The 25,600-nt window shown below is 40.3% G+C and overlaps 1 protein-coding gene across 3 annotated transcripts in view; it reads left to right on the top strand.

The window, feature by feature from the left end:
• Positions 1–24,950, top strand: part of TFEC (transcription factor EC) — a 190,099-nt gene extending 165,149 nt beyond the window's left edge. For 2 of the 3 annotated variants that reach the window (XM_061637843.1, XM_061637846.1), the window contains exons 4-8: positions 9,135–9,249; positions 11,637–11,693; positions 18,635–18,710; positions 21,755–21,902; positions 23,775–24,950. In XM_061637843.1, coding sequence (XP_061493827.1) covers positions 9,135–9,249; positions 11,637–11,693; positions 18,635–18,710; positions 21,755–21,902; positions 23,775–24,152 — 774 coding nt within the window. In that variant the 3' untranslated portion in view covers positions 24,153–24,950. The remainder of the gene's footprint in view (positions 1–9,134; positions 9,250–11,636; positions 11,694–18,634; positions 18,711–21,754; positions 21,903–23,774) is intronic. The other variant, XM_061637844.1, reaches the window with a different exon arrangement.
• Positions 24,951–25,600: the final 650 nt, after the last annotated feature.

Below are 25,600 nucleotides of genomic sequence, written 5' to 3'. Positions count from 1 at the left end.
GGAGGGAGAATTCCACTTTGTGGCTTTTCCCATTACACGGTTGCAAGAACACCTGCACTTGGCTGACTTTCTCTTCTCCTAAAAATACAAGATCAGTCTCATGCCTTGAACCTGGCAACCCTGCTCTTGAACCAGACCACCTAGGAATGTAATTTTTTTAAAATGAAAGGTAGGAGTCCAGAGATTGGGGTGACTCACCGAAGACCCAGAAAGGACCCTAAAATCCAGAGTCTCTGGGCAAAAACCGGAGACCTGGCAACTCTAGCAATGGGGCAAACGTATATTTCAGAGGAGGAAATCCCTTTGGCATGGGGTCACCCCCAAAAAGGCACTGTTCCATGTTCCAACCAACCTAATCATGCGTATTGATGGGTCTGTGAGACAGGCCTCTGTAGCCCATCTCAGGGCCTCAGCAGGCTCCTTTGAGTGGAAGCAGGACATCAAGTAATCTTGTCAGGTTTTAAAAGGTCAACACCAGCAGTTAGAACTGTAACTGATATAATATTGGAGTAATATACTCTGAGTGCCTCAAGAGAGCAGCTAAAGCTTCAGAATCTCTTTCAAAGACACCCCCCATGTATAGCACACTGGAGTAGTCTAGTCTGGATGTAACCAGGATGTGAGTATCTGAGGCAAGATCTACTGCCCAACCCCTTCATGCATACTCCTTAATGTCTCATCAGCTGGTTATCATCATCGTCATCATCATACTTGATGATCGTCATCATCATAAAGTACTTTAATTGACAGCATTAAAGTAAAGAGAAGAATCTACCTTAGGTAATTCAATTCTGTTTTCCTTAACTTTCCTATGAGCTTCAGTTGTATTGTTTAAGTGTAACTAGTTAGCCATTTGCTGTGTTAATCATTTAGTGTAGTTCTCATCACTGAGTAAAATGATTTACAATTTGGGAAGGTGAAGTTAGAGAGAGAGATGTATATTGGTCTATGGTGACTGAAAGTGGAGAGCAAAATACATTGAATTGAAAGGTATTGTTTCTTTAAATGTATTTGTTTGCAGATACATGTTATATAAATATCTTCAGGCCTTCCGTGGTTCAGAGTACTTGACTATCATGTTGTGAATAATATTTTTTGTTATCTGTCATGCCGGTTTTGTTTGGATACAGGTTTGCTGGGCTCATTATGTGAGCACTGATCTGCCTTCGGTGAATTAAAAGATGGTGACATTCCTGTCTATGTTAACTTTGATACTTAAAGTAAGAGAGCAGTGGAAGTGTGGCTATATCTTATGGATCCTTGATCTCTTGCTCTTTTTCTTTTGTCTTATTTTAACCTATTTGCCACTCAATGGCATGAAGAATCTGCATTCTCACTGTAGTTTAGCAATAAAATTGCATTGAGGAAGATAACTAGCTATGCTTATGTCTAATAGCTCAGTGGCAGAGCATCCAGTTTGCATACAGAAAATAATATTTTTTACCCACCCTTCATCATGAAGTTACAAACACTTAAAAATACAAAATTAAAATAAGTTAAAACAAATTACAATCGAGTCAAGGATGGGTCCTAAATACATATCTCAGGTGTCACAGACCATGGTTAAGAGGTGTATCTTCTCATATGACAAAACTACATAATGATGGTGTCAGACACACCTCTTTTGGGAGGAAGCTTCATAGCTTAGGGCCTACTGCAGAGATTGCCCTCTCCTGGACTCCCTGAATTTCTAAGGGTGGCAGAACTATCAAGAAGGTTTGAAAAGATTCCTGTGTAAAAATCTGGATAATCACTGCCAGTCAGTGTTGACAATACCAAGCTAGATGGGCCAGTGGTCTGACTCAGACAGGCTGCATCCTGTGTTCCTATGCTCTAAGTTCATGTCGCTGTTTCATTTATTGCCCTTTTACTTGCATAGCAGCTCTTTAAATCTTTCACAGATGTTGGCCCTTTATCCTATTTTTCATTTTGTTTTTGTACATTGCTGCAGGCATTTTAAAAATAGACAATATAAAGAAATAAATATGATTGCCTTTTAGAACTGACACATGGATTTCCTGCAGTTGGGTTTAATTTGAGATGGTGCTCCTCAGAGCTCAACCCTAGAACTATTTTAAGTGCTAGAGAATGAGATCAGCTTTGGAATGAAAGAAATAACATCTTGCGCATCTAAACGTTATGTGCAGAGTCCATTTGCCTCACCAGCAAGTAGTTGGAAAATGTAGATTTGTTATGTTTGCCTTTAAATGTAAAATTAATCAATTTTATCCCCATCCCTAGCTGAGCCAGGATTGGAACTGCAGGCTCTCTATATACTTGCCTGGTTTGCATGATACACTAAGCCAAACATTGGCTTAGCAAGATTATATGGGCTCCCAGAGAGAAGCTAGAATCACATTGCTCTGCCTGGTCCTTTTTGCTGCTGTGCTGAACTAAGTCAGGGTTTGGCTTAGCATGCCATCTGAACCGGGACTTGTGGTTAAGCTATCTCCTGGTCACAGTTCATGGTTAGTAAGGAGAGAACTGAACCATGAGTCCCAGATCAGAAAAGACATTAAGCCAAACTTTCGCTTAGCTCAACACAGCATGACAGCAGAAAGGGTCAGGGAAGAGCAAGGCAGCTGCAAACTCCTGTTGAAGAGCCTGCATGTTTCTGCTAAGCCAAAGTTTGGCTTACCATGTCATGCGAACCAGGACACTGTATCACATTAGCTCATAATAAGAGATTTAGGGCTATTTTAGTGTATAGGCAGTTAGGGTTGCCAGGTCAGAAGCATCCCAAAACCTGAGATTTTAGGGGCGGGCCTCAGTGATGTCACGGGGCGGGCCCGAGTGATGTCATTAAGCATGATACATTAAGCATCAACCACAGTTGCTTGGAGCGTACAATTAAAAAAAATATCTGACTCGAAATTAAGCTGGACATCTTAGCTAAAAGATGGAGCCTGGGTAGGGGACATTTAATCTAGCCTACTTGCTTTCGGCAAGAAGGGTTTAAGTGCCTTCAGGACAGGCCAGTCACCAGAAGGTCACTGTAGGAAGAAAGGAGCCTAGTGTTGTGGAGATGTTAGATGGGAGCATTCGGGAGTAAGGATGGATGCCCCTGAAGGCTGCAATTCTAAACACGTACTAAGGGACTAAGCCCCCATAGAACTCAACAGGACTTACTTCTGAGTAGATATAGTTTGGATTGTGCTGTTGGTAAAGCTTGACTAGAGATCCTCTGCGAAGACATCCATATCCAAGCAGGGTTGGCAACCCCCTTCCTGGAGTGCCCTGCCCTTATCTTTTAATGTGGCTGCTCCAAACTTCTTTACAGATTTGAGCCTTCACTTCAGAAAGAGGTCTGAGAAATGAGTAAGAGTAAGAAGATTCTCTACCCTTTCTGTCTGCATAGATGCCCTCATCCTTCCCCTGCGCCCAGGCGGGACGCAGTGGCATCTCATAGAGGACACCCTCCCCTTTCATGGGGTGTATGATTTGTCCTGGCCAGAGCAGATTTTGGGGTGGGCACCCCCAATTACTTATTTTTCCTGTATGTCTTTTTCTGCTTTGATTTTGTATAGATGCCCTCTTCTGTGCCCCGCACCCAGCAGAGGCTCTGGGCCAGGTGGGATGCAGTGGTATCTCGTAGAGGACACCCTCCCCTTTCCTGGGGTATATGATTTGTGCTGTCCCAGAGCAGATTTTGGGGTGGGCACCCCAGTTACTTATTTTTTCCTGTATGTTTTGGTCTGCTTTGATTTTGCATAGATGTCCTCCTCCGTGCCCTGCGCCTAGCAGAAGCTCTTGGCCAGGTGGGACACAGTGGCATCTCATAGAAGACACCCTCCCCTTTCCTGGGGTATATGATTTGTCCTGACCCAGAGCAGAGTTTGGGGTGGGCACCCCCAGTTACTTATTTTTTATGATTTCATGACATCATTATGTATTTATGATAATATCAGAAGCCTGATGATTTTGATTGCATAAATGTATTGTTATTCTTGATGGGGGGAGTCCCCTGATCACAGTGATACCCCAACATATATTATGGGGTTCAGAGACATGTTTGGTTTGAAGTTGCTGTAGTTGTCAACTCTTTTTTTAGTGTTTTGAACTTTCAAGCAAATAAGGAACTGGGAACTAGGAACCAACTTCAGCGTCATATCAGTTAAATAGATTAAACAGTCTTGGGGGGCAGCTGACATTGTGGTGTATATCTCGGGAACCAGACCACCTAGAAACTTAATTTTTTTTAAACTGAAGCTGAGAATCCAGGGATTAAGGGGTGCTAGCCGGAGAGCCGGAGGGGCCCCCAAAAAACCAGAGACTCCGGCCAAAAAACAGAGACCTGGTAACTCTATACGCAGTAGATATGCAGTCTGCCATTTCCTTTCTTGGTGTCATGTGGTTCTTTGTCTCCATGGTACCTATGGACTCTTATGTTTTATGCAGATTTAAAGGATTAGCCTTATTGTTCAGACTTAGGGCATTTCCAGGAGCATTCATCCTGATTTGTTTGCAAGGAGATTAGATGATGTTGGCTATTTAATAATGCATTCATTATTATTTATTTTCCAGGAGGTTAGAAGACCGTTGCTTCTTAGCAAGTGTTCTCCCACACTTTCCAGTGCATTTTGCAATCACCTTCCTTATTGCAAAAATTCCTCAATGTTTCTTGCACATGACCTCCTAATCAACTATAATTGCACAACCTGAATTTGCTGGTATGTGACTGAATCCCACCTGAAAATTGTGACAGCCTGGAATCTCCCTTAGAGTGTCACAAGCAAAGAAAGAGAAGCACTTGCTATGCCAGCAAACACCATGGGAGAAGGAATATATTAAATATATTGAAGTTTGACACATAATGGAGTTGAGTAAGAGCTCACCATGTCCATTCCCTCTGCACATAAGTAACCAATGCAAGGAAGTGGAAGTATAGCTCCATTTGCCAGCTCCATTCTGCCTGGCAGTCATTCATTTGTGTAACATCTGAAAGGGGAACCTGCATGCATACATTTGTTTGTACAGAGGCTCCTGTTTCAGATGTTGTGTGAGCACGTGGACATCGGGGCTGATTCTGATGCATGTAGTCCTGCATCTTCTGTTACATATTCACTATACACGTGTATGGGGAATGAATGAATTGAGCCATCATGTCATCTTTAGCTGCTTAAGCAACTGTTTTTGGTATGTTCTTTACCTGCAAACAAAACAAAACAAAACCCTCCGTATTATTTTAATAACTGTCATTTCCTATTCCCAACACACCCACCCCTGACAAAACCTCAGAGGATTTGCTTATGTGAAGAATTGTATGGGATTCTTATTATAACTAAGAGGACATTAATCTAAATAACTAAGACGATCATCAGTTTTGTGTTGTTTTAAGGCTCCTGTATCTACTTTGATTTCACACAAATATCAAGCCAGAACAGTGCATATAATGTACGTGTAAATGTAATTGTCATCATTCAGTTAAAGAATGATCAGAAAGGAGACAGAATGAATATGTGTGTATGTATATGTATATGTATATATATATATATATATATATATATATCAATACTACTGAGGAATGAAATAAAGATGATTATGCTGAAAATGTGCTTAGCTTTCAAATTCTTATTAAACACAGCTTGTTCTTTAAGTAAGAATTCCGAACATTTTTTAAAACTTGTGTCTATGAAGACATCAAAAGATAAGCATATTTTCTGGAACATACAAAGACATACAAGGCTTCCAATTGGCACTTGCTGCTTACAGTTTAAACACTGGTAGTTACTTCAGTTTAGTTATAACTCATGTGTTTTATTCTATGTCCCATTAGTAAGAATAGTTGCGACAAATGGCCAGTTGCCTGTATCTTTGTGTTTAGATGGAGGAAACAACTGATGGAAGAGGGGGCAGAGTTACAGTACTGTGATGCAGTTACATATTCATTCACAGACCCCTCGAAAGTTCTGTGGTCAAAATCTTGAGGTGATGGTGAGAATGTGCATGCATGTTTGTAGGATGTTGTGATCACTAACCTTTATCCTCATTGCACTAACAGAGATTGAGAGTTGTATGCCCCAGCACAGCTCATGCAAGCTTATTATTTAATTAATTAGTTAATACACTCCTTAATGCCCAAATAGGTTTCTAAGTGGATTACTAGTATAAAAACCTATTACACAAGCATTAAAATCTCAACATCCATAATTAAAATATTTAATAAAACAAATATCATTAAAAAAACAGCAATTAAGACAGGAGACTCAGGATGAAAGATCAAGGCAATGGCTGTGTAAACAGGTGTGTCTTCAAAAGCTGGTGGAATGCCAATACAGATGTGTTCTCTCGTATTTCAGCAGGGAGTGCATTCAATAACACCAGTGCCACCACTGGAAAAAAACCCTTCTCCTTGTCACCACAAGCCAATAATCTTCAGGCTGTGGCAAGACGAAGGGTTCCATTTGCTGACCTTAATGCCCCCATCGGACAATGGAAAAGCACCCAATTATAGAAGTAAAGAACTTTGAAATATAAAGGGGAAATACTAAAAAGACCTTGAATGGAAAGAGAAAAATTAATTGTCTTCTTTGGTTGACTGAAACCAGGATGAAACATAAGAATATACTGTTCAAATATGTTTCCTTTCCCACCTGTTTTTTCTTTCCACTGGGTAGTTTTTCTTTTCATTTTTCTCTCCGTTTGGTGATTCAGAACTGCCTCCTTATTTCTTTGTTCATTATCTCAAGGTGGAGAAAGATTCTTGCTGAAGTACATCCTTGAGGTAGGATGTTAATGCCCCAGTTTTGCTACTAGAAGGTATTAACTATTTTCTAATTGACACAATTAGTGTTCTTCACACCTTCTGTTGCAGTTTGATATATAGCCAAGAAGATGTCTGGGACTAGACATCTAGTCAACTCTTTCTCTTTATGATTTCATGATGCCCCTTTCTCCCACATTTTATGGGTCAAAGGTCTGTGTCAGATAGGTGTGCTTGTAGAATTCAATTTCATAAGAACTTAAAAGCCTATCTTGTACCAAGGCAGACTGTTGGTCCATCTAGCTCACTGCCGTCTACACTGACTGGCAGCAGCTCTCCAGGGTTTCAGGCAGGAGACATTCTCAGTCCTACCTGGAGATGTTGGGGCTTGAACGTGGTACCTTTTGCATGCAGAACAGATGCCCCTTTGCTCAGCAATGACCCTTCTCCATCTCTGCAAATTCCAGTGATCTTTGCCTCCTGGACAATGTACGGATTGGCATGTACTTACCCTTCAGATTTTGCACTCCTTCAAAACTTGCAGTACAGTTCTTGGCTCAAAAATGTACCAAAATGTGTTTTAAAATGCACATTATAGGATGAAATACATTTAGAAATGCATACCTTGAGATACAGTTGTATATTTAAATATAATTTTGTGATCAAATCCATAATAGTATTTAAATATGGATTTTGGTGCAGACTGTTTTTTTAAACAACAGATTAATGCAGAAATAGGATGGGATGCAAAATTGACATGGACCAGAAATAAACTCATCCATCCATCCCTAATGGCAGTCCCATGTTTCCATTTTGTATATGAGAAAGAAGCAAGTTTTTTAAAATGTTTTTAACGGTGTTTTGTTTTAATGTATTTTAAGGTCTTTTTATGATGTTTTAAAGTGTTTTTAGTGTTTCTGTTTGCCGCCCTGGGCTCCTGGTGGAAGGAAGGGCAGGGTATAAATAAAATAATAAATAATAATCAATAATTTGTGGTGGATCAAGCATTTCAAACTGATCTGGAAGTGATTAGGGAGCATATCCCATAGCCTCTTGTATTCTACCCCAGAACAATAATAAAACTAAATATAATCTAGGACAGGAAGGCCACAGGATGGTCTATGATGTATCCAAGGCATTTGCCATTCAACTGTATAACTGATACTCCTAGCAAGAGCAACAGAATGACATCCTACCCCACAGAGTACACCAGTGTAGATGTATGAAGTACACACCTGTGGGAGAAACTATTACAGGCATTAATTTTTTATTTCTGGACTTTCTATATGTGCCAAGTTTGAGATGGAATATGTACATGAATATATACATTTTGGTTTCTCTCATTTTTATTATCTATTTATTTATAACATTTATAGCCTGACCCTCCTTTGCGATTTTTTAAAAAAAATCTTATCAAAATTCATCAGAATTTTAGTGTACATTTATCCTAATATACACACTTGTATGTCCACCTTTAAATGTGAACTGAATTGAATTCATTCCCATCCGTAGTTTTGATACCATGTCATATAAGACAAGGGCACTGAAAAATATGAATGTTATTTTGAAATCTCAGGCCGTCTGTGTTTTTGTTTGTTTGTTTAGTATTTCTCATTACACATTAGAAATGAATGAACAACCATACTGCATGTTATAACATCTAGGCCAGCCTTTCCCAACCAGTGTGCCTCCAGATGTTGTTGGACCACAACTCCCATCTTCCTGACCATTGGCAATGCTTGCTGAGGCTGATGGGAGTTGTGGTCCAACAATATCTGGAGGCACACTCGTTGGGAAAAGCTGATCTAGGCATACATGGCAGATGCAGAATTATTTTTCTAATCCATCCTGGTGCCCTTTTAAGGCAGTTGTCCATAGGATGGTTCCCGATGTTCTGTCTGGACTCATTTTAGGAAGTTTTACATCACCATGCCTCTTCCTTTGTTCAAAGTATAAACAATCTGAGAAATGAATTCTGAGTTCAGGGAGATAGTTTAAAATTCACTCAGGTCACAGGTAAGACCAGCGAGGTTATTTTTCCTTTCAACTTAACTGGTATTTGAAGTGTAGTTGCAATAATCCTGTTATTGGAAAATATGCTATGGCATTAATTCAGAATCAGACATCAGGGGCTATAACCAGGCATCATTCTGCATATAAAACACACATCAGCCTCATTCAGGTTTCTGAATATGGAACAATGGCAGTCTTTGACCCTTAACATTTAATTTTGTTTTATACAAGATAAGGGCAAAGTCTGTCTTTAGATGCATATTTGCAGCTCCCTCTGCGATTAAGACATGAATACGCATCTGAAAAGGAATTTTGTTCTAAAGTGTCTGCATAAGCTTTTCACCTTACAAATCATGAATTTATTCTGATTCCCTCATCCCTAACTTTTTCTCTCTCTCTCTCCGCTGTTTTCCCAAAGCTTTCAAGTAGCATTCTGGATATATACAACAGTGACCAAGGAATGCCAGTTGTTAATATGGGTCTCACAAATACGTCCTGTCCATCTAAGTTGCCTGTTAAAAGAGAAATCACAGGTAATATAACTCTGAGATGTTGGCACACAATTATAATTTTGAAAAGGATGGTACCTGTCTTTGGAGGACTTTACAGCTGAAGCATTTGTGATGTGCCTTGGGTGAAAACAGTCAGACAAGATATTCTAAGTGAAGTGGAGAAGTGGCTTCCACACATGTTCTGTCCCCTTGGAACCAGTAACCTGAAGTGCAGCAAAACTGTTTTCCCCCCAGCAAAACTGTGTTTTAAACATGTTTTACATACTGTTTAATTTCCCCAAAAAACATCTGGCTCGAAATGAGGTGGGTTTCGGAGGCCAAGAGGATGTGAAGTCATTTGCCCCTTTTCTTTTTTGTTTTGCTGCTTGTGGCGTGTGTATGTTGTGGTGGCATCGGTGGCAGCAGTACTCAAGTGGGGACTGCCCTTCTCCCCAGAGTTCACTCTGCATAATCTTGGCATTGGGCACAAAAACAACTCTGTGGAAAATGGCATCTAGAAGCTCCAGTGGCAGTTGTGAATCCCTCCATGCCTCCTCAATTATCACCTCCACACTCACACACTTTGCTACCAATTTTTGGCTCAGCATTAGTTTTAACCACATCTACCACACAGGGGTAACTGGTTTGATGCCCTCCAAATGTTGCTGGATGACAGCCTCCCATCATCCCTCACCATTGGCCATGCTGGATGGCAATGATGGGGATCATAGTCCAACAACATCTGGAAGGCACCACATTCTCTAGCCTTGGTTTATAAAACCATAATTGAAATGTTTACAGAATACATGTACTATTAAATATCCTATACATTAATATTTTGACTTGTACTTCCATGTTTTGACTTACCTGATTCATTTTCAGATTTTGACCTATAAAGCATTGGCGCTATTATCTTATGGTTTTGTATGTCACAGGCAGCATCTCACACGATCCAACACAGGAACTCTAAAACATTGTAGTAATGAGACAACTCATCCTGCATTGCTTTTCTAGGATCTGACTTTGTTTTCTTTGGTTGCTTTTGCAATTGGATTGCAAATGCTTCCCCTGGGTCCATATCTGGCACATCTTTTCCAGCTGCTTTCTCTGTGAGATTTGGGATTGGTCCAGAACACGCTAGATTTAGTCTAAAACTGATTCCTCCCTTAATCCCAATAGTGTAGTGGCAAATTCAGAAGTGCAGGGTCCCTTCATGATAGTCACACCATGTCCCCTCACAGCCACGTCCCCAGAATTATAAAACCCTATTAAAACTGCTATGTGCATAGCCCCCTCAATTTCTCTCTCTCTCTCTGAGCTAAATGTTGCCAGAAATCTTTTGATTTTAAGAATTCTGAAATGAAGCCAAATGTGAGACTATGATTTGGGAGACCAAAGTGTTTTGCCTTGAAGCTCACTTCTCACTTACCCTAGGAGACAATCAGCATGAAAGGAGTGCCATGTGTTAGCTACTGAGAAGAGTCTTCTCAGTGATTGACTCACCTCCTTTAACTCTGATTGGTTCCAGTCAGCACAAAAGGACTAGGAATCATGTTGTTAGCCAAGTGAGAAGATTCTTCTCTGAGGCTAACATGCTCCCCTTTCATGCGGATTGGCTTCTACATAGGAACCCTGCTCCCCCAAATGTCAGGGGTCTATGACCCCCTTGTGACCCCACAGGATTACACCCCTACTTAATCTCCACAATGTTCTCTATAATCAGTTGAGAATGCATGACTGTTCCTTGATCACTTGATTTTGTTTACTAATGTGGGGAGCAAATGGTTTTAATCCCTTCTCCTTTAAATCCCAATTTGGACCATCCCCCTCCTGTAGCTGATATTCAGCAAACAAAAACCAAAGATCTAGAGTTCACATCTAGTTTTGCCCTTCTTTGCCCATCTTCAGAGATGGAACTATATCTAACTATTAATGGATTAACAACTTTAAAAGTTACATTCATTTAATCCCAAGAATGCTAGCCATGTACAGGTTTATTAGTGCAATGCAAAAGGAACAAAGAGGGTTTTTTCCTCTCCCCCCCCCACTATGAGTATTTCAGAAATCCGATTATCTCTTGTGTGATTGCAAGGGACCTCAAATTCACTTTAGGTGAATGTAAGGCTTTCCCCTCCCCAATGTACAGTACAGCAAATTAGAAAATTGCTAAATGCGGAGTTCTTCTTTTTTCAGTTTCTAAAAATTAAAAAATCATGATTATTATTTTTTTAAGACAACAAAACATGCTGTAAACAGCAGCTGGCAAGTGGCCAGAAGTGGTAAAATCATCTTTAGCAAATCTGGGAGTGTATAAAATTGCTTGAAGGCTTGCCTCAAAAAGTTGTGTAATGAAAAGGGCCCATTGTTAACAGAGCAACTTTTGGAACTGTGACACAAAGAATGTTTAAATAGTTTTTGCTTTCTGTCAGAAACAGATACACGAGCAATGGCAAAGGAGAGGCAAAAAAAAGATAACCATAATCTCAGTGAGTATATTTAATGCTTCCCTAGCATGAAGTATTGTATATTGGCTGTATGGAAAAAATAATAATAGGTGAAGAATGCTTGATGGTCTTTTATGTGGAACAGAGGTACACCACAAAAAGGTGCATGCATAATGGGAGACCAGAATGTTATCTTACATATGTTTTGTTTGCATGGGAATAGCATTTTACCTATGGAAGAGACTATAGCTTTACCTACTGAGGAGGAGGGGGAGGACACACATGCTGCGCATGCAGAAGATTCATTTCCTAGCCTTTCCGGGTTCTCAGTTTGCAGGACTGAGAAGGATCTCTTGAGACCAGGAATATAGATGAAATTTGCCTGAGTCAGGCTGGTGAGCCCCCAAACTCTTCTGCAACTTGGATCTTGTTCCAAGCTAGAAGAGAATGCCCCCCCGATCAGCTCTCCCACACTGGCTATCCATTCAAAACAAAACAAAAACCAATATCACATGTAAGGGCAGAGCTATGTGACTAACATCACATGGAAGTGCAGACTATAGCAAGTTAGGGTAGTGGTGCCTTTTTTTCAGCTGGATTTGTGATTGGCTGTTGGCCATCTTGGCACCTATTATTTCATCCTTCCATCTGCTAGGGTAAGATTGGAGTTACTTGGACTTTCTTTACATGGATGTGTCTGAGTTTGTCACAACTTGGCAGGAACTATGCAGTCTATGAGAACTAGGGATGTAATCCTCTCCTTTATTATGTTTCATTTTAAGTGTGGCCCCCTAGTGGTCATTAACAATCCAATTCCTTTTTCCTCTGATACCTTTTCATTTTATATAACTATATTTATATTTATACAGTAGGGCCCCACTCATATGGCAGGTTAGGTTCCAGACCCCTGCCAAAAAGCAAAAATCGCTGAAAAGTGGAACACCAACAATCAAATGGCGCCCGATGCCCTTCTTGGAACGCATCATGCTGAAAAATGCCAAAAAAGCAGAACAAGCGCTGTATGAGTGGGGCCCTACTGTAATTGAAAACCACCGTATTAGCGGAGTGCCGAGAAGCGGAATGCCAAAAAGTGGGGCCCTACTGTACCTATATCTATATCTATGTCTATATCTATATCTATGCTTTGCAGGAAATTATCAAAAATATAATCGCTATTTATTCACAAGTCTACACTGGTATCAATCTTTATTCTGAACTCTGTAATTATTGCCTGTTTACATTCCTTTTCAAGTGCATTGCAGAGCAGATTAAGGCAGATAATCAAGTCAGTGTCTTCCCACCCTGCTGCTTACAATCAACACCTCATTCCCCCTGCTGCTTTCTGCCTGTCAGTTACAATCAACACTTAATTGACATCAGTGAAAGGGAATACACATTTGAAGAGCTCACATAGAAAGTAGATCGATAAAAGTATCTCTCATACTATCAATGATTTCAAAGTGAATTTTAAAGAAAAAGAATTAAAAAAAGAAAAATGAATCAGAAACCAAGCTCGGAGAGTTGCTACTTCAAAATTTTCTCTGCAAAGATAGAGAATATCAGAAATAGTCATTAATCCAATGGAAAACCAATTATTGCAGAAACGGAGCCCATTGCTAATGAGATCTGGTCCCTTCACCTCTCAGGATCCCTTATTGAATGAATGTAGTGATAATAACCATTTATGGACTTTCATTGGCTAGAAGGGGGGGTTCCTTTGGGCCTGCCATGCTTACAGGTCTCCAGAGATGGACATGTGAGGATCCAAGCCCAGGCGTCACAATCCTTTAAGGAGTGGTCTATGAGGAAAAGTCAGAGTATTTAACTTGCTCCCTGCATTACTCATTAGATCCACAGTGAGATTGCCCAAATGTGGAGGTTGGGTGTGTGGCAGGCCGACATTCTCTCCCTTTTAACCAGCTGATTTAGGCCCGCAGTCTTAGGTTTGGAATGAAGGTGAATTGGGATTATGTTCTTGCTCCCCACAGAACCTCAAAGGTATGACCTAGTTTAAATGTATGTCTGCTGTCTTCCTTCTGGCAATGGGAACCAGGTCTATTCCACTTCACTGAAAACAGGAGTGGGGGAACTTCTCCCTTTCCAGGGGTCCATTCCCTCAGCCTGCATGGTAACAGTGGGCAAAGCAAAAGCAAGTGTAGGGTGGGGACAGAGCCAAAAATGGTCCAGTCCAGAGCAACCTCACACACTGTCTCTTCTTTCTAGAGTTACCAAGTCTCTGGTTTCAGCCGGAGTCTCTGGTTTTTGGGGGGCCCCTCCTGCTCTCTGGCTAGCATCCCTTAATCCCCGGATTCTCAGCTTCAATTTAAAAAAAATTAAGTTTCTAGGTGGTCTGGTTCCCGAGATATACACCAAAACATCAGCCGCCCCCCATGACTGTTTAATTTATTTAACTGATACGATGCTGAAGTTGGTTCCTAGTTCCCAGTTCCTTATTTGCTTGAAAGTTCAAAACACTAAAAAAGAAGAGTTGACAATTGCAGCAACTTCAAACCAAACTTAACATGTCTCTGAACCCCACAATATATGTTGGGGTACCCTGTATGATATATCACTGTGATCAGGGGACTCTCCCCGTCAAGAATAACAATACATTTATGCAATCAAAATCATCAGGCTTTTGATATTATCATAAATACATAATGATGTCATAAAATCATAAAAAATAAGTAACTGAGGGTGCCCACCCCAAACTCTGCTCTGGGACAGGACAAATCATATACCCCAGGAAAGGGGAGAGTGTCTTCTACGAGATTCCACTGTGTCCCACCTGGCCCAGAGCTTCTGCTGGGTGCAGGGCATGGAGAAGGGCATCCATGCAAAATCAAAATGGACAAAAACACGTAGCAAAAAATTAGTAACTCGGGGTGCCCACCCCAAAATCTGCTCTGGGACAGGACAAATCATATACTCCAGGAAAGGGGAGAGTGTCCTCTATGAGATGCCACTGTGTCCCACCTGGCCCAGAGCTTCTGCTAGGCACAGGGCACGGGCAAGGGCATCTATGCAAAATCAAAATGGACTAAAACACTTAGAAAAAAATAAGTAACTGGGGGTACCCACCCCAAAATCTGCTCTAGACCAGGACAAATCATATACCCCAAGAAAGAGGAGGGTGTCCTCTACGAGATGCCACTGTGTCCCACCTGGTCCAGAGCTTCTGCTGGGTGCAGGGCATGGAGGAGAACATCTATGCAAAATCAAAGCAGACCAAAACATACAGGAAAAAATAAGTAACTGGGGGTGTGCACCCCAAAATCTGCTCTGGGCCAGGACAATCATATACCCCAGGAAAGGGGAGGGTGTCCTCTACGAGATGCCAGTGCATCCCGTCTGGCCAAGAGCTTCTGCTGGGCACCGGGCACGCATGGGTGCATCACAGCAAAATCAAAATGGACAAAAATACATGGAAAGAAATAATTAACTGGGCGTACCCACCCTGAAATCTGCTCTGGGACAGCACAAATCATATACCCCAGGATAGGGGAGGGTATCCTCCAAGAGATGCCACTGCGTCCCACCTGGCCCAGAGCTTCTGCTGGGCGCAGGGCACAGAGGAGGGCATCTATACAAAATCAAAGCAGAAAAAGACATACAGGAAAAATAAGGATGAGGGCATCTATGCAGACAGAAAGGGTAGAGAATCTTCTTACTCATTTCTCAGACCTCTTTCTGAAGTGAAGGGTCAAATCTGTAAAGAAGTTTGGAGGAGCCACATTAAAAGATAAGGGCAGGGCATTCCAGGCAGGGGGTTGCCAACCCTGCTTGGATATGGATGTCTTCGCAGAGGATCTCTAGTCAAGCTTTACCAACAGCACAATCCAAACTATATCTACTCAGAAGTAAGTCCTGTTGAGTTCTATGGGGGCTTAGTCCCTTAGTACGTGTGTTTAGAATTGCAGCCTTCAGGGGCATCCATCTTTACTCCCAAATGCTCCCATCTAACATCTCCACAACACTAGGCTCCTTTCTTCCTACAGTGGCCTTCTGCTGACTGTCCTGTCCTGAAGGCACTTAAACCCTTCTTGCCGAAAGCAAGTAGGCTAGATTATATGTTCCCTACCCAGGCTCCATCTTTTAGCTAAGATGTCTAGCTTAATTTCGAGTCAGATTTTTTTTTAAATTGTACACTCCAAGCAACTGTGATTGATGCTTAATGTATCATGCTTAATGACATCACTCGGGCCCGCCCCGTGACATCACTGAGGCCCACCCCGTGACATCACTCGGCCCCGCCCCTAAAATCTCAGGTTTTGGGATGCTTCTGACCTGGCAATCCTACTTCTTTCCCTTCTCTCTCCCTTTCTATATCACTTTCACTCCCTAGCTGCCATCCTGTCCTAGGCCCTTCCACAGGAATTAGGTTTGGAGGAAATGTCTAATTGTCACATGGGGGGGTAATTTTCAGGGAGGTGGGATCATGTAGAGAGGGGAGGGTTAACCCTTCAATGCTGCAGTCCTCAAATAGCGCCCCATTTTGGAATTTAGGCTTAAAATACCTCCCCCAAGCATAATTGCTGTGCAAGTGGTATGATTTGATTGGGGTGGCAGCACAGGAGGAGGAGGAGGAGAGCTTTAACCCTTCCTTCCATGAAAATCATGCTCCTCATGGCAATTAGATTTAGTGGAAAAGGTAATGGGTTCTTTTTTTGCTAGGGCTTATAGTCACACAAGCAGGTGGCACTAATGAAGGGAGGCTGTGGGCCAGATGCAAAGGAATAAAGCATACAGGAATGTTGCCATGAATTGACTCTAGCTTAAGTGAGGTTTACAGTGCTCCTGCTGCTTTTAATGGGATTAAGGCCCAGTTTATATATGCACCATTCTGCATGGGCCTCTGAAAGGAAACTGCATGAGCAGAGCTACACATACCTAGCTAATTGTTTCCACAGTTCAGATATTTTACACCACATCCCAGTTAACTTTATAGAAATTACTTGTAAATAGCCACGTTTGTAGCCATGCTGTACACTTGCAACTGAAAGCTCTTTCACAATGAAAGACCATTGTAATGGCTATATGTAATCAGGGCAAGCAGATATTAAATCTGGACATTCTACAATATAAGCAAAAAAAATAAATCAAAATATTGATATACGTTTATTCCTTTTTTTAAAAAAAATTACTTGCCGTGTGAGACAATTGGGTTTCATTGATTTCCAGCTGTTTATTTTGTTTTAAAAAACTGTGGATTTTACCCATATTTTGGTAATTTTATTACGTCTGTTGTTTTTAATGTTCATTTTCATCACACTGTTTTTTTTAAAAAGTCAGTATTTTATACTATTTGTATAAACTACTTACAGTGTTTTTTATTAAGTGGTATATATATATATATATATATATATATATATATATATATATATATATATATATATATATATATATATATATATATATATATAAATTAATCCATTTAGTAAATATAAATCCCCCCTTCTGCCCACGATAGAATAAACGTATGAGATATTGAATGAGATAAATGGACAACAGCTTTATTAGTGTTTTTACAAAATCTGTGGGGAGTATGACATGTTAGTGAGAAGTGAAAAAGCCTGTAGTGAAGGTCCCTGAACCTCTATGAAACCAAGAATAATACCACTCCTGGCATGGGCTATCCTGTTCTAGCACCTAGTACCAGATTGGTCTGTGATTGCCCCATGTTACTGTGATTGGACAGTCCTAACTGTGAGGGAACCACCACAGCCCAAGGGTAGTTTCCCTTCCACGTCACTCTTGCTGGTTGGTTGTAAGTGGTTGACTGGATAAAAGTCCCTTCACTGTAAAAATATCAGAGTAGCCTCTTCTCTCCCTTCCTCCCTGTGCTGCCCCTGCCAGCTGTGCCAAATTAGAATAGCTCTCGCAGATCAATCAGACATTAACACTCCTCCCAAAAAAGGGCTGCATCATGAAGTAGGCAAAAAAAAAAAGATACCCTTATTTGTGTCAGTTGTGGAGTATCCCTCAAATCCTACTCAGCTCTGGGCAACCGGCTAATCCCATGCTGCAGGCTATCTGGGGTGGGTGGGATGGTGCTCAGAGATGGGAAGGAAGAAGGTGGGGGCACCCTTTTAAGGTTTATAACAGGGGTGGGGAATCCCAGGCCAATGCAGCCCTCCAAGCCTGGCCCTTAGGATTCTCCCTATGCCGCACCTCCATCCCAGCCCACATCCCTCCCCAGCCCTGTGTTGCACCCAAGTGTGTTTGCCTGCCTGGAATGTGTTCTTGAACTCTGATAATGCCTCTTGCTTGTCTGGCTGGATGGAGGATAGAGAAGGGTGTCTGCCTAGAAATAAACCTACTGTGCAAAGGAAAAATTCACATCCGTTGCTCTGCCCACCCCTGCCTGTGGCCCTGCCCATCGCTGGCATGTGGCCCCTGGAAGGTTACCAATCTCAGGCTGAAATTTATCCACACCTGATTTATAATATGAAAGTTTAAATTCTTCACTCCAAATGATAACAAACACTTCATCACCTCCATGTTGCCTCCCAGAATGGTAAAAATAAAAAAATCCATGTTGATTGATCCATGATTATAGTTAATACTGTGAAAATGAGTGATAGTCAAAATTATGATGTAAACTCACAGAGTCATAATGCTGGAGTTGAGGGTGGAACCTTTACACTCTTTTTTCATTTTTTTTTTGTTTGACTTATCTATTAATGCTTTGTTAGATGCCACAGTTTTAGGAGGAGCAGTCTCCGCTTCACTAAAAAATAATCTTTTGGAGTATAATTATATTTCTTTCTGAAAAAATGCAGAATAACTGCTTGATTGAACCTGCTGTCTCCAGTGCAGTTCAACTAGCCATTCTTATTGTTATCATGAATCAAGTATTCTCACATGTTACAAAGAGGGCGGGATTGTGATGTTTTGAAACAGACACAGCATTTCACTGTCTACTAATAAATTATATCTGTTCTGTTACATGTTGCTATTATTACAATCTCTTGTTTTCATAGTTGAAAGAAGAAGAAGGTACAACATTAATTACAGGATCAAGGAGCTTGGTACACTTATCCCAAAGTCTAATGATCCGTGAGTTCAGCTGTCATTTCTGTCATTGTTTCTGCTGCTTAAATACAATGAAAGGAGCTAAGGATAAATTAGATTTGCTCGATGTCAAGGTTAATTTGGACAGTTTGGTTTCATATCATTTTTCTCCTCGCAGACATCTGTGGGTTTGTGTCGATGTTTGGTGAATTCAGACCCATACCCTCACATCCCTTCTCTACATAATTCTATTGTTTCACGTGGTAGGGTATTCCAAACGCTGCAGCTGAGGAGTGGAAAATTTCCCATGCTACTGCCATTTTGGACAGAACCCCCTTGGTCAGAGATGCACATGCTATAGCTCTACAATGTCTGGCATTGTCTTGTCCAGTCAATTCAAATGAAAATGCAATATAATACAATGTAGACCTTTGGCAAATATTTATTATTTATTAAATTTATATCCCACCCTTCCTCCCAAATGGCAGCAAAAGACGTAATAAAACAATATGATTAAAAATAAAATAAAAACATATTCAAATCAAAAGGTCTTTAAAAACCTCTAAAAACTATGTAAAACAGTCATATATTCTCACAGCTGATAATTTCCAGGTTGTCAGGAATATCCTCTTTCAACCATCAAATTTCTAGGTGAACAGGAATGTTTTTAAATTCCTCCCGAAAGTTAATAATAAGGAAGACAGATGCACCTCACCATGGAGAGCGTTCCACAAGCGGGGAACTGCCACCAAGAAAACCCTGTCCTGGGTCAACAGCACCGGACAGCACCCAATGGTGGCATTACCAAGGTGTAAAATGGCTTGCACATAGGAATTATGAGCAAAGAATCGCCATATCTGGGATGTTACATGCACAAATAAGAACAGAAGAAGAGCCCTGCTGGATCAAGTTTAAGGCCTAGGTAGTCCAGCATTTGTTCTCTTAATGGCCAACTAGATGCCTATTGGAAGCCTCAAGCAGCATCTGAGGTGTGTAATGAAGTCTGAACACAAGTTTTCTTTAAAGAAAAGCAGCTTCTGAAGATGACTTTGAATTAAGAAGTGTTGGGAGTGGGTCAGGGGATGTACTTAACCTTTTGTATGCTGGGCACTTTTCTACTCTAACTCAACTCCCTTCCAACTAGATTTGCTGTTTGGCTGAGGTGAAAAAGATGAAAAATTTGTGCTGCTCCTGTTCCTTTTGAAATAACAGGAAAGTTTAATAGCAATGGTTCTTAACCTTTTTTGGGTCACACACACTCCTTTGAGAATCTGATGAAACCAAAATAAATAAAAGTAAATAAGTTGCATTGGAATTTTTTTTGCCTGGTTCATGGACCCCCCTGAAGCCCATCCATGGACCACCATTTAAGAACTCCTGTTTTACAGTTTCATGCTTTCCCCCCAGCTGAGAAATCTTATTAAATTTATTATGGCAAATAGTGTTACAAAACACTTTTATATATATATTAAAATTTGATATTATTGTATAATATTGCATTTTATGCTTGTACCTTAACCTTTTTTTGGAGCACTGTATTTACATTAAGGTAGATTTTAACTTCACAGTTCTTGATCCTGTACACTTTCACAACTGGCAGATCTTTAGTAGACAACTTGGACTGAGTGAGCTATAAACCTCTGCTTTCTGCAAAGGGACTGGCAAACCATTGCTGTAAATAGTATGATTTAAACACCTAAAGCAGCATTAGTATTAACTGCTCAGTTGATTATTTATTTATTTATTTATTATTATTTTTATATTATCTTATTATTGTTTGATTATTATTTTAAAAATGTTTTTAAAGATGTTTTGTTTTAATATATTAATATATTTTAAAGTCTGGCCGCCCTTTAGAACCAGCCCTAGTTGCAATCCAGACCTAACCGAACTAGATGTTGACTCTAATTGGAGATTGGTGGGGGTGGAGGATAACTGAAATACAGTACAACACTTCCAGAATATCAGAATTCCAGGTCACTAGAGCCTAAACCAGGTCCAATATAAGCCCAAATTGGCTCCATTTGGCCTCATAAATCTCTAAATGTTTTGATTAAACCCAGAAGTCCTGGGCAACTACTGCAATATTTGCTACATTGTTTTGCCAATCCTCTTGTAGGAAACAGAGGCTTTATTGTCTTCTAAATCAGGCCCAATTGTATTGGCTCCTTGATCCTAAAGATCAACACAATTGTGAAAGCATACAGGGTGGTATGCATAAACATAGCTTCTGTGAAACCCTTTGTGAAGTGATATGGGCAAAGCCAAACCATGGTTCCCTAAATCCCTTTTGGTGTCCCCCTGGTGCCCCCTCAACTTTACCTAGCTCTTATCCTTCTTTATGTCACGACTTTAAATATACACCCTTCTGCATGCATCTCTCTGTAATTAATTAGTGTAGTTTTGCACCATTGATTAGTTGCAGTTGTTGGTACACCCTGTTAAACTGCTTGGGAACTGCTTCAGTATTGAATGTGCAATGTATGTAAGGCAGTAGTCTTACACATTGTATATTCAGGAGTTTGTTTTAGTTTGTATTAATCACACAGGTTTTGTAATATGACATAATAGTTGCTAAACTATGGTTTCTGTGTATCGTCATAAAAATTGAGACTTTTTTTTACTCCAATAAGCATAAAAGCATCCTTATTAGAAAGTCAGTTAAAAAGAGAAGTATATTTGAAATGATCTTTAAAAATTTAGGTTTAAACTTTCCGTAATGTATGTTTTCTAATTCATTAATGTAGAAATACCACACATAGATTTTAATCTCAGAGTTAATAATAAAAGCAATTTTCACTAAAAATATAAAAACTGTAATGGTAGAATCATGATATTGCATTTAGCTCTTCCACACAAAAAAGTCACTTTATTACTTTCTTTTGACACTTATTTTCATTCTGGGATTAATTTTACTATATAAGGGTTCTTAACTATTCTATTAAAATTTCCATTCAGAAGCAATAATATCTAAAAGTGAATAATGGTCATGTAAATCATTATTTCATATTAATGTAAAAGTTTTTGTACGTTCTTGTGAATTTTGCTGACATCCACAATTGTGAAAAAGTTATCTCTACTTTCTGCAGTGATACGCGCTGGAACAAAGGAACTATTTTAAAAGCATCAGTGGAGTATATCAAGTGGCTACAAAAAGAACAACAAAGAGCCAGAGAATTAGAACATAGACAGAAGAAATTACAACAGGCCAACAGGCGGCTTTTGCTTCAAATTCAGGTTTGTACAGGGATGGGCCCATTAGGTGCCAAGCTTCCCCAAACCCCTCCATTGCTTCTCCATCATCAAACTGTATCTTGCCATTTCTTTCCTCTCATTTTAAATACTTTCAGCAGTAGCAGACCAATGTGGCAAGTTCATACTGAATGTCATAATAGGGCTTTATTATTATTATTTATTATTTAAATTTGTAGGGCAGTATTTGTAGGGCTAGTAGAACAGTGCATATTACAAGGAGGAAAAATATGATTATGACATCCTGCCTGCTTGTATATTGGATCTATATTAAATCCACAGTATTGGGGGGTGGGGAGAAAAACAACAACCCTTATTTCATCTGTTTGTTGAAAATAGTATTTGAACATGCAAGACTCCAGTGAACTGGCCTAACACTTTGAAAAATGCCTGTAATGTTGTGTTACCTTGGGGTACGTTGTGCCACATTAAATTAAGTCACACCTCAGTTGCCCCACCCTTAGGGAGAGAAGGAGAAGGATGGCGGTGCCACAGGGACAAACATTCTTTGCTTTCTGCCCCACCTGCGAGCACAAAGAAAGGGCTGCCATGCCCCTCTTCCTATGGGTGGGGCAACTGAAGCAGCAAAGGCTCAGGTTCCCCCTGACAGGCCAAAGTGAAGGGAGAGGAGGCAGCGAGAAAGGAAGATGCTGCAGTTCTGACACTGAGCCCACTGCTGCCTCTACCTCCTCTTCTTCCACTTAGGCCTGTCAGAGGGAGCTGCTGCCAATTGTGAGCCACAGGGGGCCCCTGGCACCAGCCCTGATTATGACTGAACCCTAAACTGTATTTAAATTAAATATGGTTTATTAAAACAAATCAGCTAATCAACCATGGTTTGGTTTATTTCTGTAAACCACAGTTAACCATAATTGAAGTTTGGGCATAATGCTAAACTGTGGTTAGTAAAAAACTGAAGTTTTCCAGTCTCCTCCTTCCAGCTCACCCAGGCTTATTAGCGCCATGATAAACCATAGTTTATCATTATGTCCAAATGCAGCCTATGGGCTTGTTCACCCAGCATGCTAAACCATAGTTTAGTGTGACATACACAAGCTGGAACAAGCCTGAACAAAGCTTTGGCCTAATGTGTTCACCTTTCCTTAAACAAGGCTAGAAGAAGGATTTTGGCAGTGTTTAGTTTCACTTTCACAGAATCCCAGCTTATTAATATGCATGAAGCAGAGATAGTGCTTTAAAACAAACTCTAGCTCATTAAACAAGCCAATCTCTAACCCACTGTGGTTTAGTGCAGCTTTCCAGTTCCTGGTACCTTCGAGATGGTGTTGGACTCCAGTGTCCATAATCCCGAGCCAGCATGTCCAGTGGTCAAAGATAATGGAAGTTTTAGGTCAAAACATCTGGGGGACACCAAGTTGGGGAAAGCTCGTTTAGCATTATGTGTGAACATGGTCATTGTGCTATTAAAATCAATATTTAGACTTTTTGTCAATAGAATCAATGGGTTGTATGCAATGTTAGTCGTATTCAGGGTAAACCTATTGAAGATAATGGGCATGACTAATTTAGGTTGGTTAATTTCAGTGAGACTTTTCTGAGGAGAACTTAGTTGGATACAACCCAATATGTTGCATTTTACTCATACAGTCAAAAAAGATTTCAGAATTATTTCAAATGTAGGTTTCACATCTCTCCTAGTCCTATGTAGATTACAACAGGGATGGGAACTCCTGACACTTCCCATCATTCCTGATCATTGGCCATGTTAACTGGGGGTGATGGGAACTGGAGTCCAGCAACTTCTGGAGGACCACAGGTTCCTCATCCTGGTTTACAGAGAGGAAATTACCTCACCTTGTAGAGTGATGTTCTAAATATTCTTGTCTCAAACCGCAGGAACTAGAAATACAAGCACGAGCCCATGGCCTGCCAATCATGCCTTCAATCAGCACTGTAGACTTAGCATCCCATGTCATGAAACAACAGGTACATCCAGAAGAGAATTCAGTAGACTATTCTCAACATCTTGCAGTGGCCCACGAGCAACAGTCTGACCTTGGTGATGCGTCCGCAGTCTTTTCTGACCCACTCTCACATTTTACAGATTTGTCTTTTAGTGCTGCTTTAAAAGAACAGAGGTTGGATGATATATTACTGGATGATACAATATCGCCATTTGGGACAGACCCACTTTTATCATCTGTGTCTCCTGCTGTGTCTAAAGGGAGCAGCCAAAGAAGTAGCTTTAGTTCAGATGATGGAGATGATGTATAACACAGAAAAGACTGCATAGTTAAGGTGCTGCTGTTGTTTTGTTTTTACTTTTGCTATGATGATATGTATTTATGTTGTTGCTCAACTCAGCTAAAAAAAAGAAAGAAAAAAAGCTGTTGTTAATAGAACCTGTCTGGGAATAGATAGTTTAGCTGGGTGTAGACTTCACAGATGAAAATTAAAATAAAATGCATCTCTTTACTTGGAAGTGATCACAGCAGCACTTAAATTTCACAGCTGACATTTCACATTGAGTTGGATCCAGATTCGGCCATGCTTAGAGTAAACTCATTGAAATATGTGGGACTCAGTTAACATAAAACTAAGTTAAGTCTCATTGATTGCAGTGTGTCTTCTCTAAACATGACCAAGTTTGTATGCAACCCACTCATCCTGATTTATTTACTGATAATGCCGTAGATATGTGTTCTTGCAGTTTTACACCAGTATTATATTCCAAAAACAAAGCTGAACTGCTGTCAGAGCAATGCTGGGGCCCAGGGCAGCCATACATGACTCTAGAACTGGAGGTGACTCTATATTGTATTGCTAATTCCTGGAGCTTGAAATCAGAGATGGAGAAGCTGGAGCCTAAAGTTTAACAACAAGGACTTGACAACCCAAAGGGTCTGAGCATACACAGTCCACACTATCTCATTAAGCTAGGCCTCAAACTCAGAAGCACTTAGTTTAAGCATGGGACTCCCAGGATTCTTTGGGGGAAGCCATGAGTATTAAAGTGGTACAAGAGTGCTTTAAATGTATGGTGCAGATGTGGCCTTCATCACTGATAATGAAAAAATACATCCTAGAGCTGTGTTAAATATTTTTACCATCCACCTTTTCCTATGTGGATGTGAAATATTAGATAATGTATATCAGTGCTGAGTCACTTTTCTTAAAAGTGGGATTTTTTACACCAGAATCTCCCCTAAAACAATTCTATATGAAGATGTAACATTGTTCCAGGCTTGGAAAAGTTACTTTTTTGAACTACAACTCCCATCAGCACAATCCAGTGCCATGATGGCTGGGGCTGATGGGAGTTGTAGTTTTTAAAAAAGTAACTTTTCCAAGCTCTGGTTCCAGGAGCATTGTGGGAGTAAAGTGGCAGCTGCCAGCCTGGGAGGACCCACTGCCACAAAACTGGAATTGATGGCAAGAAAAAAAGAGGGGTAAATTGGCCTGTTTTACCTCCCTTTTGCCCCTAAACGTCCCCACCCCACCCCAATTTGACAAGAAGCTCTCTGTGGGCTGCGCCCTAATATTTAGTTATTTTTAAAAAGACATTAATAATGTAGATTTTTCTAAACTCTGGAAAATGGGAATATTACATAACTGGAAAGTTAGATAAGACAAGTTAGATAACATTTATTAAAGCCATGTGTCTGGGATGTTGTTTGTCCTTTAGCTGAGCAGGGATTTTGCAGAATATTTTTTTTTTTAAA

Source organism: Rhineura floridana, chromosome 8, assembly GCF_030035675.1.
Source record: "Rhineura floridana isolate rRhiFlo1 chromosome 8, rRhiFlo1.hap2, whole genome shotgun sequence".
Lineage (NCBI taxonomy): Eukaryota > Metazoa > Chordata > Lepidosauria > Squamata > Rhineuridae > Rhineura > Rhineura floridana.
Note: the sequence above shows the minus strand (reverse complement) of the source record. Positions and strands in the feature narration are given on the sequence as shown.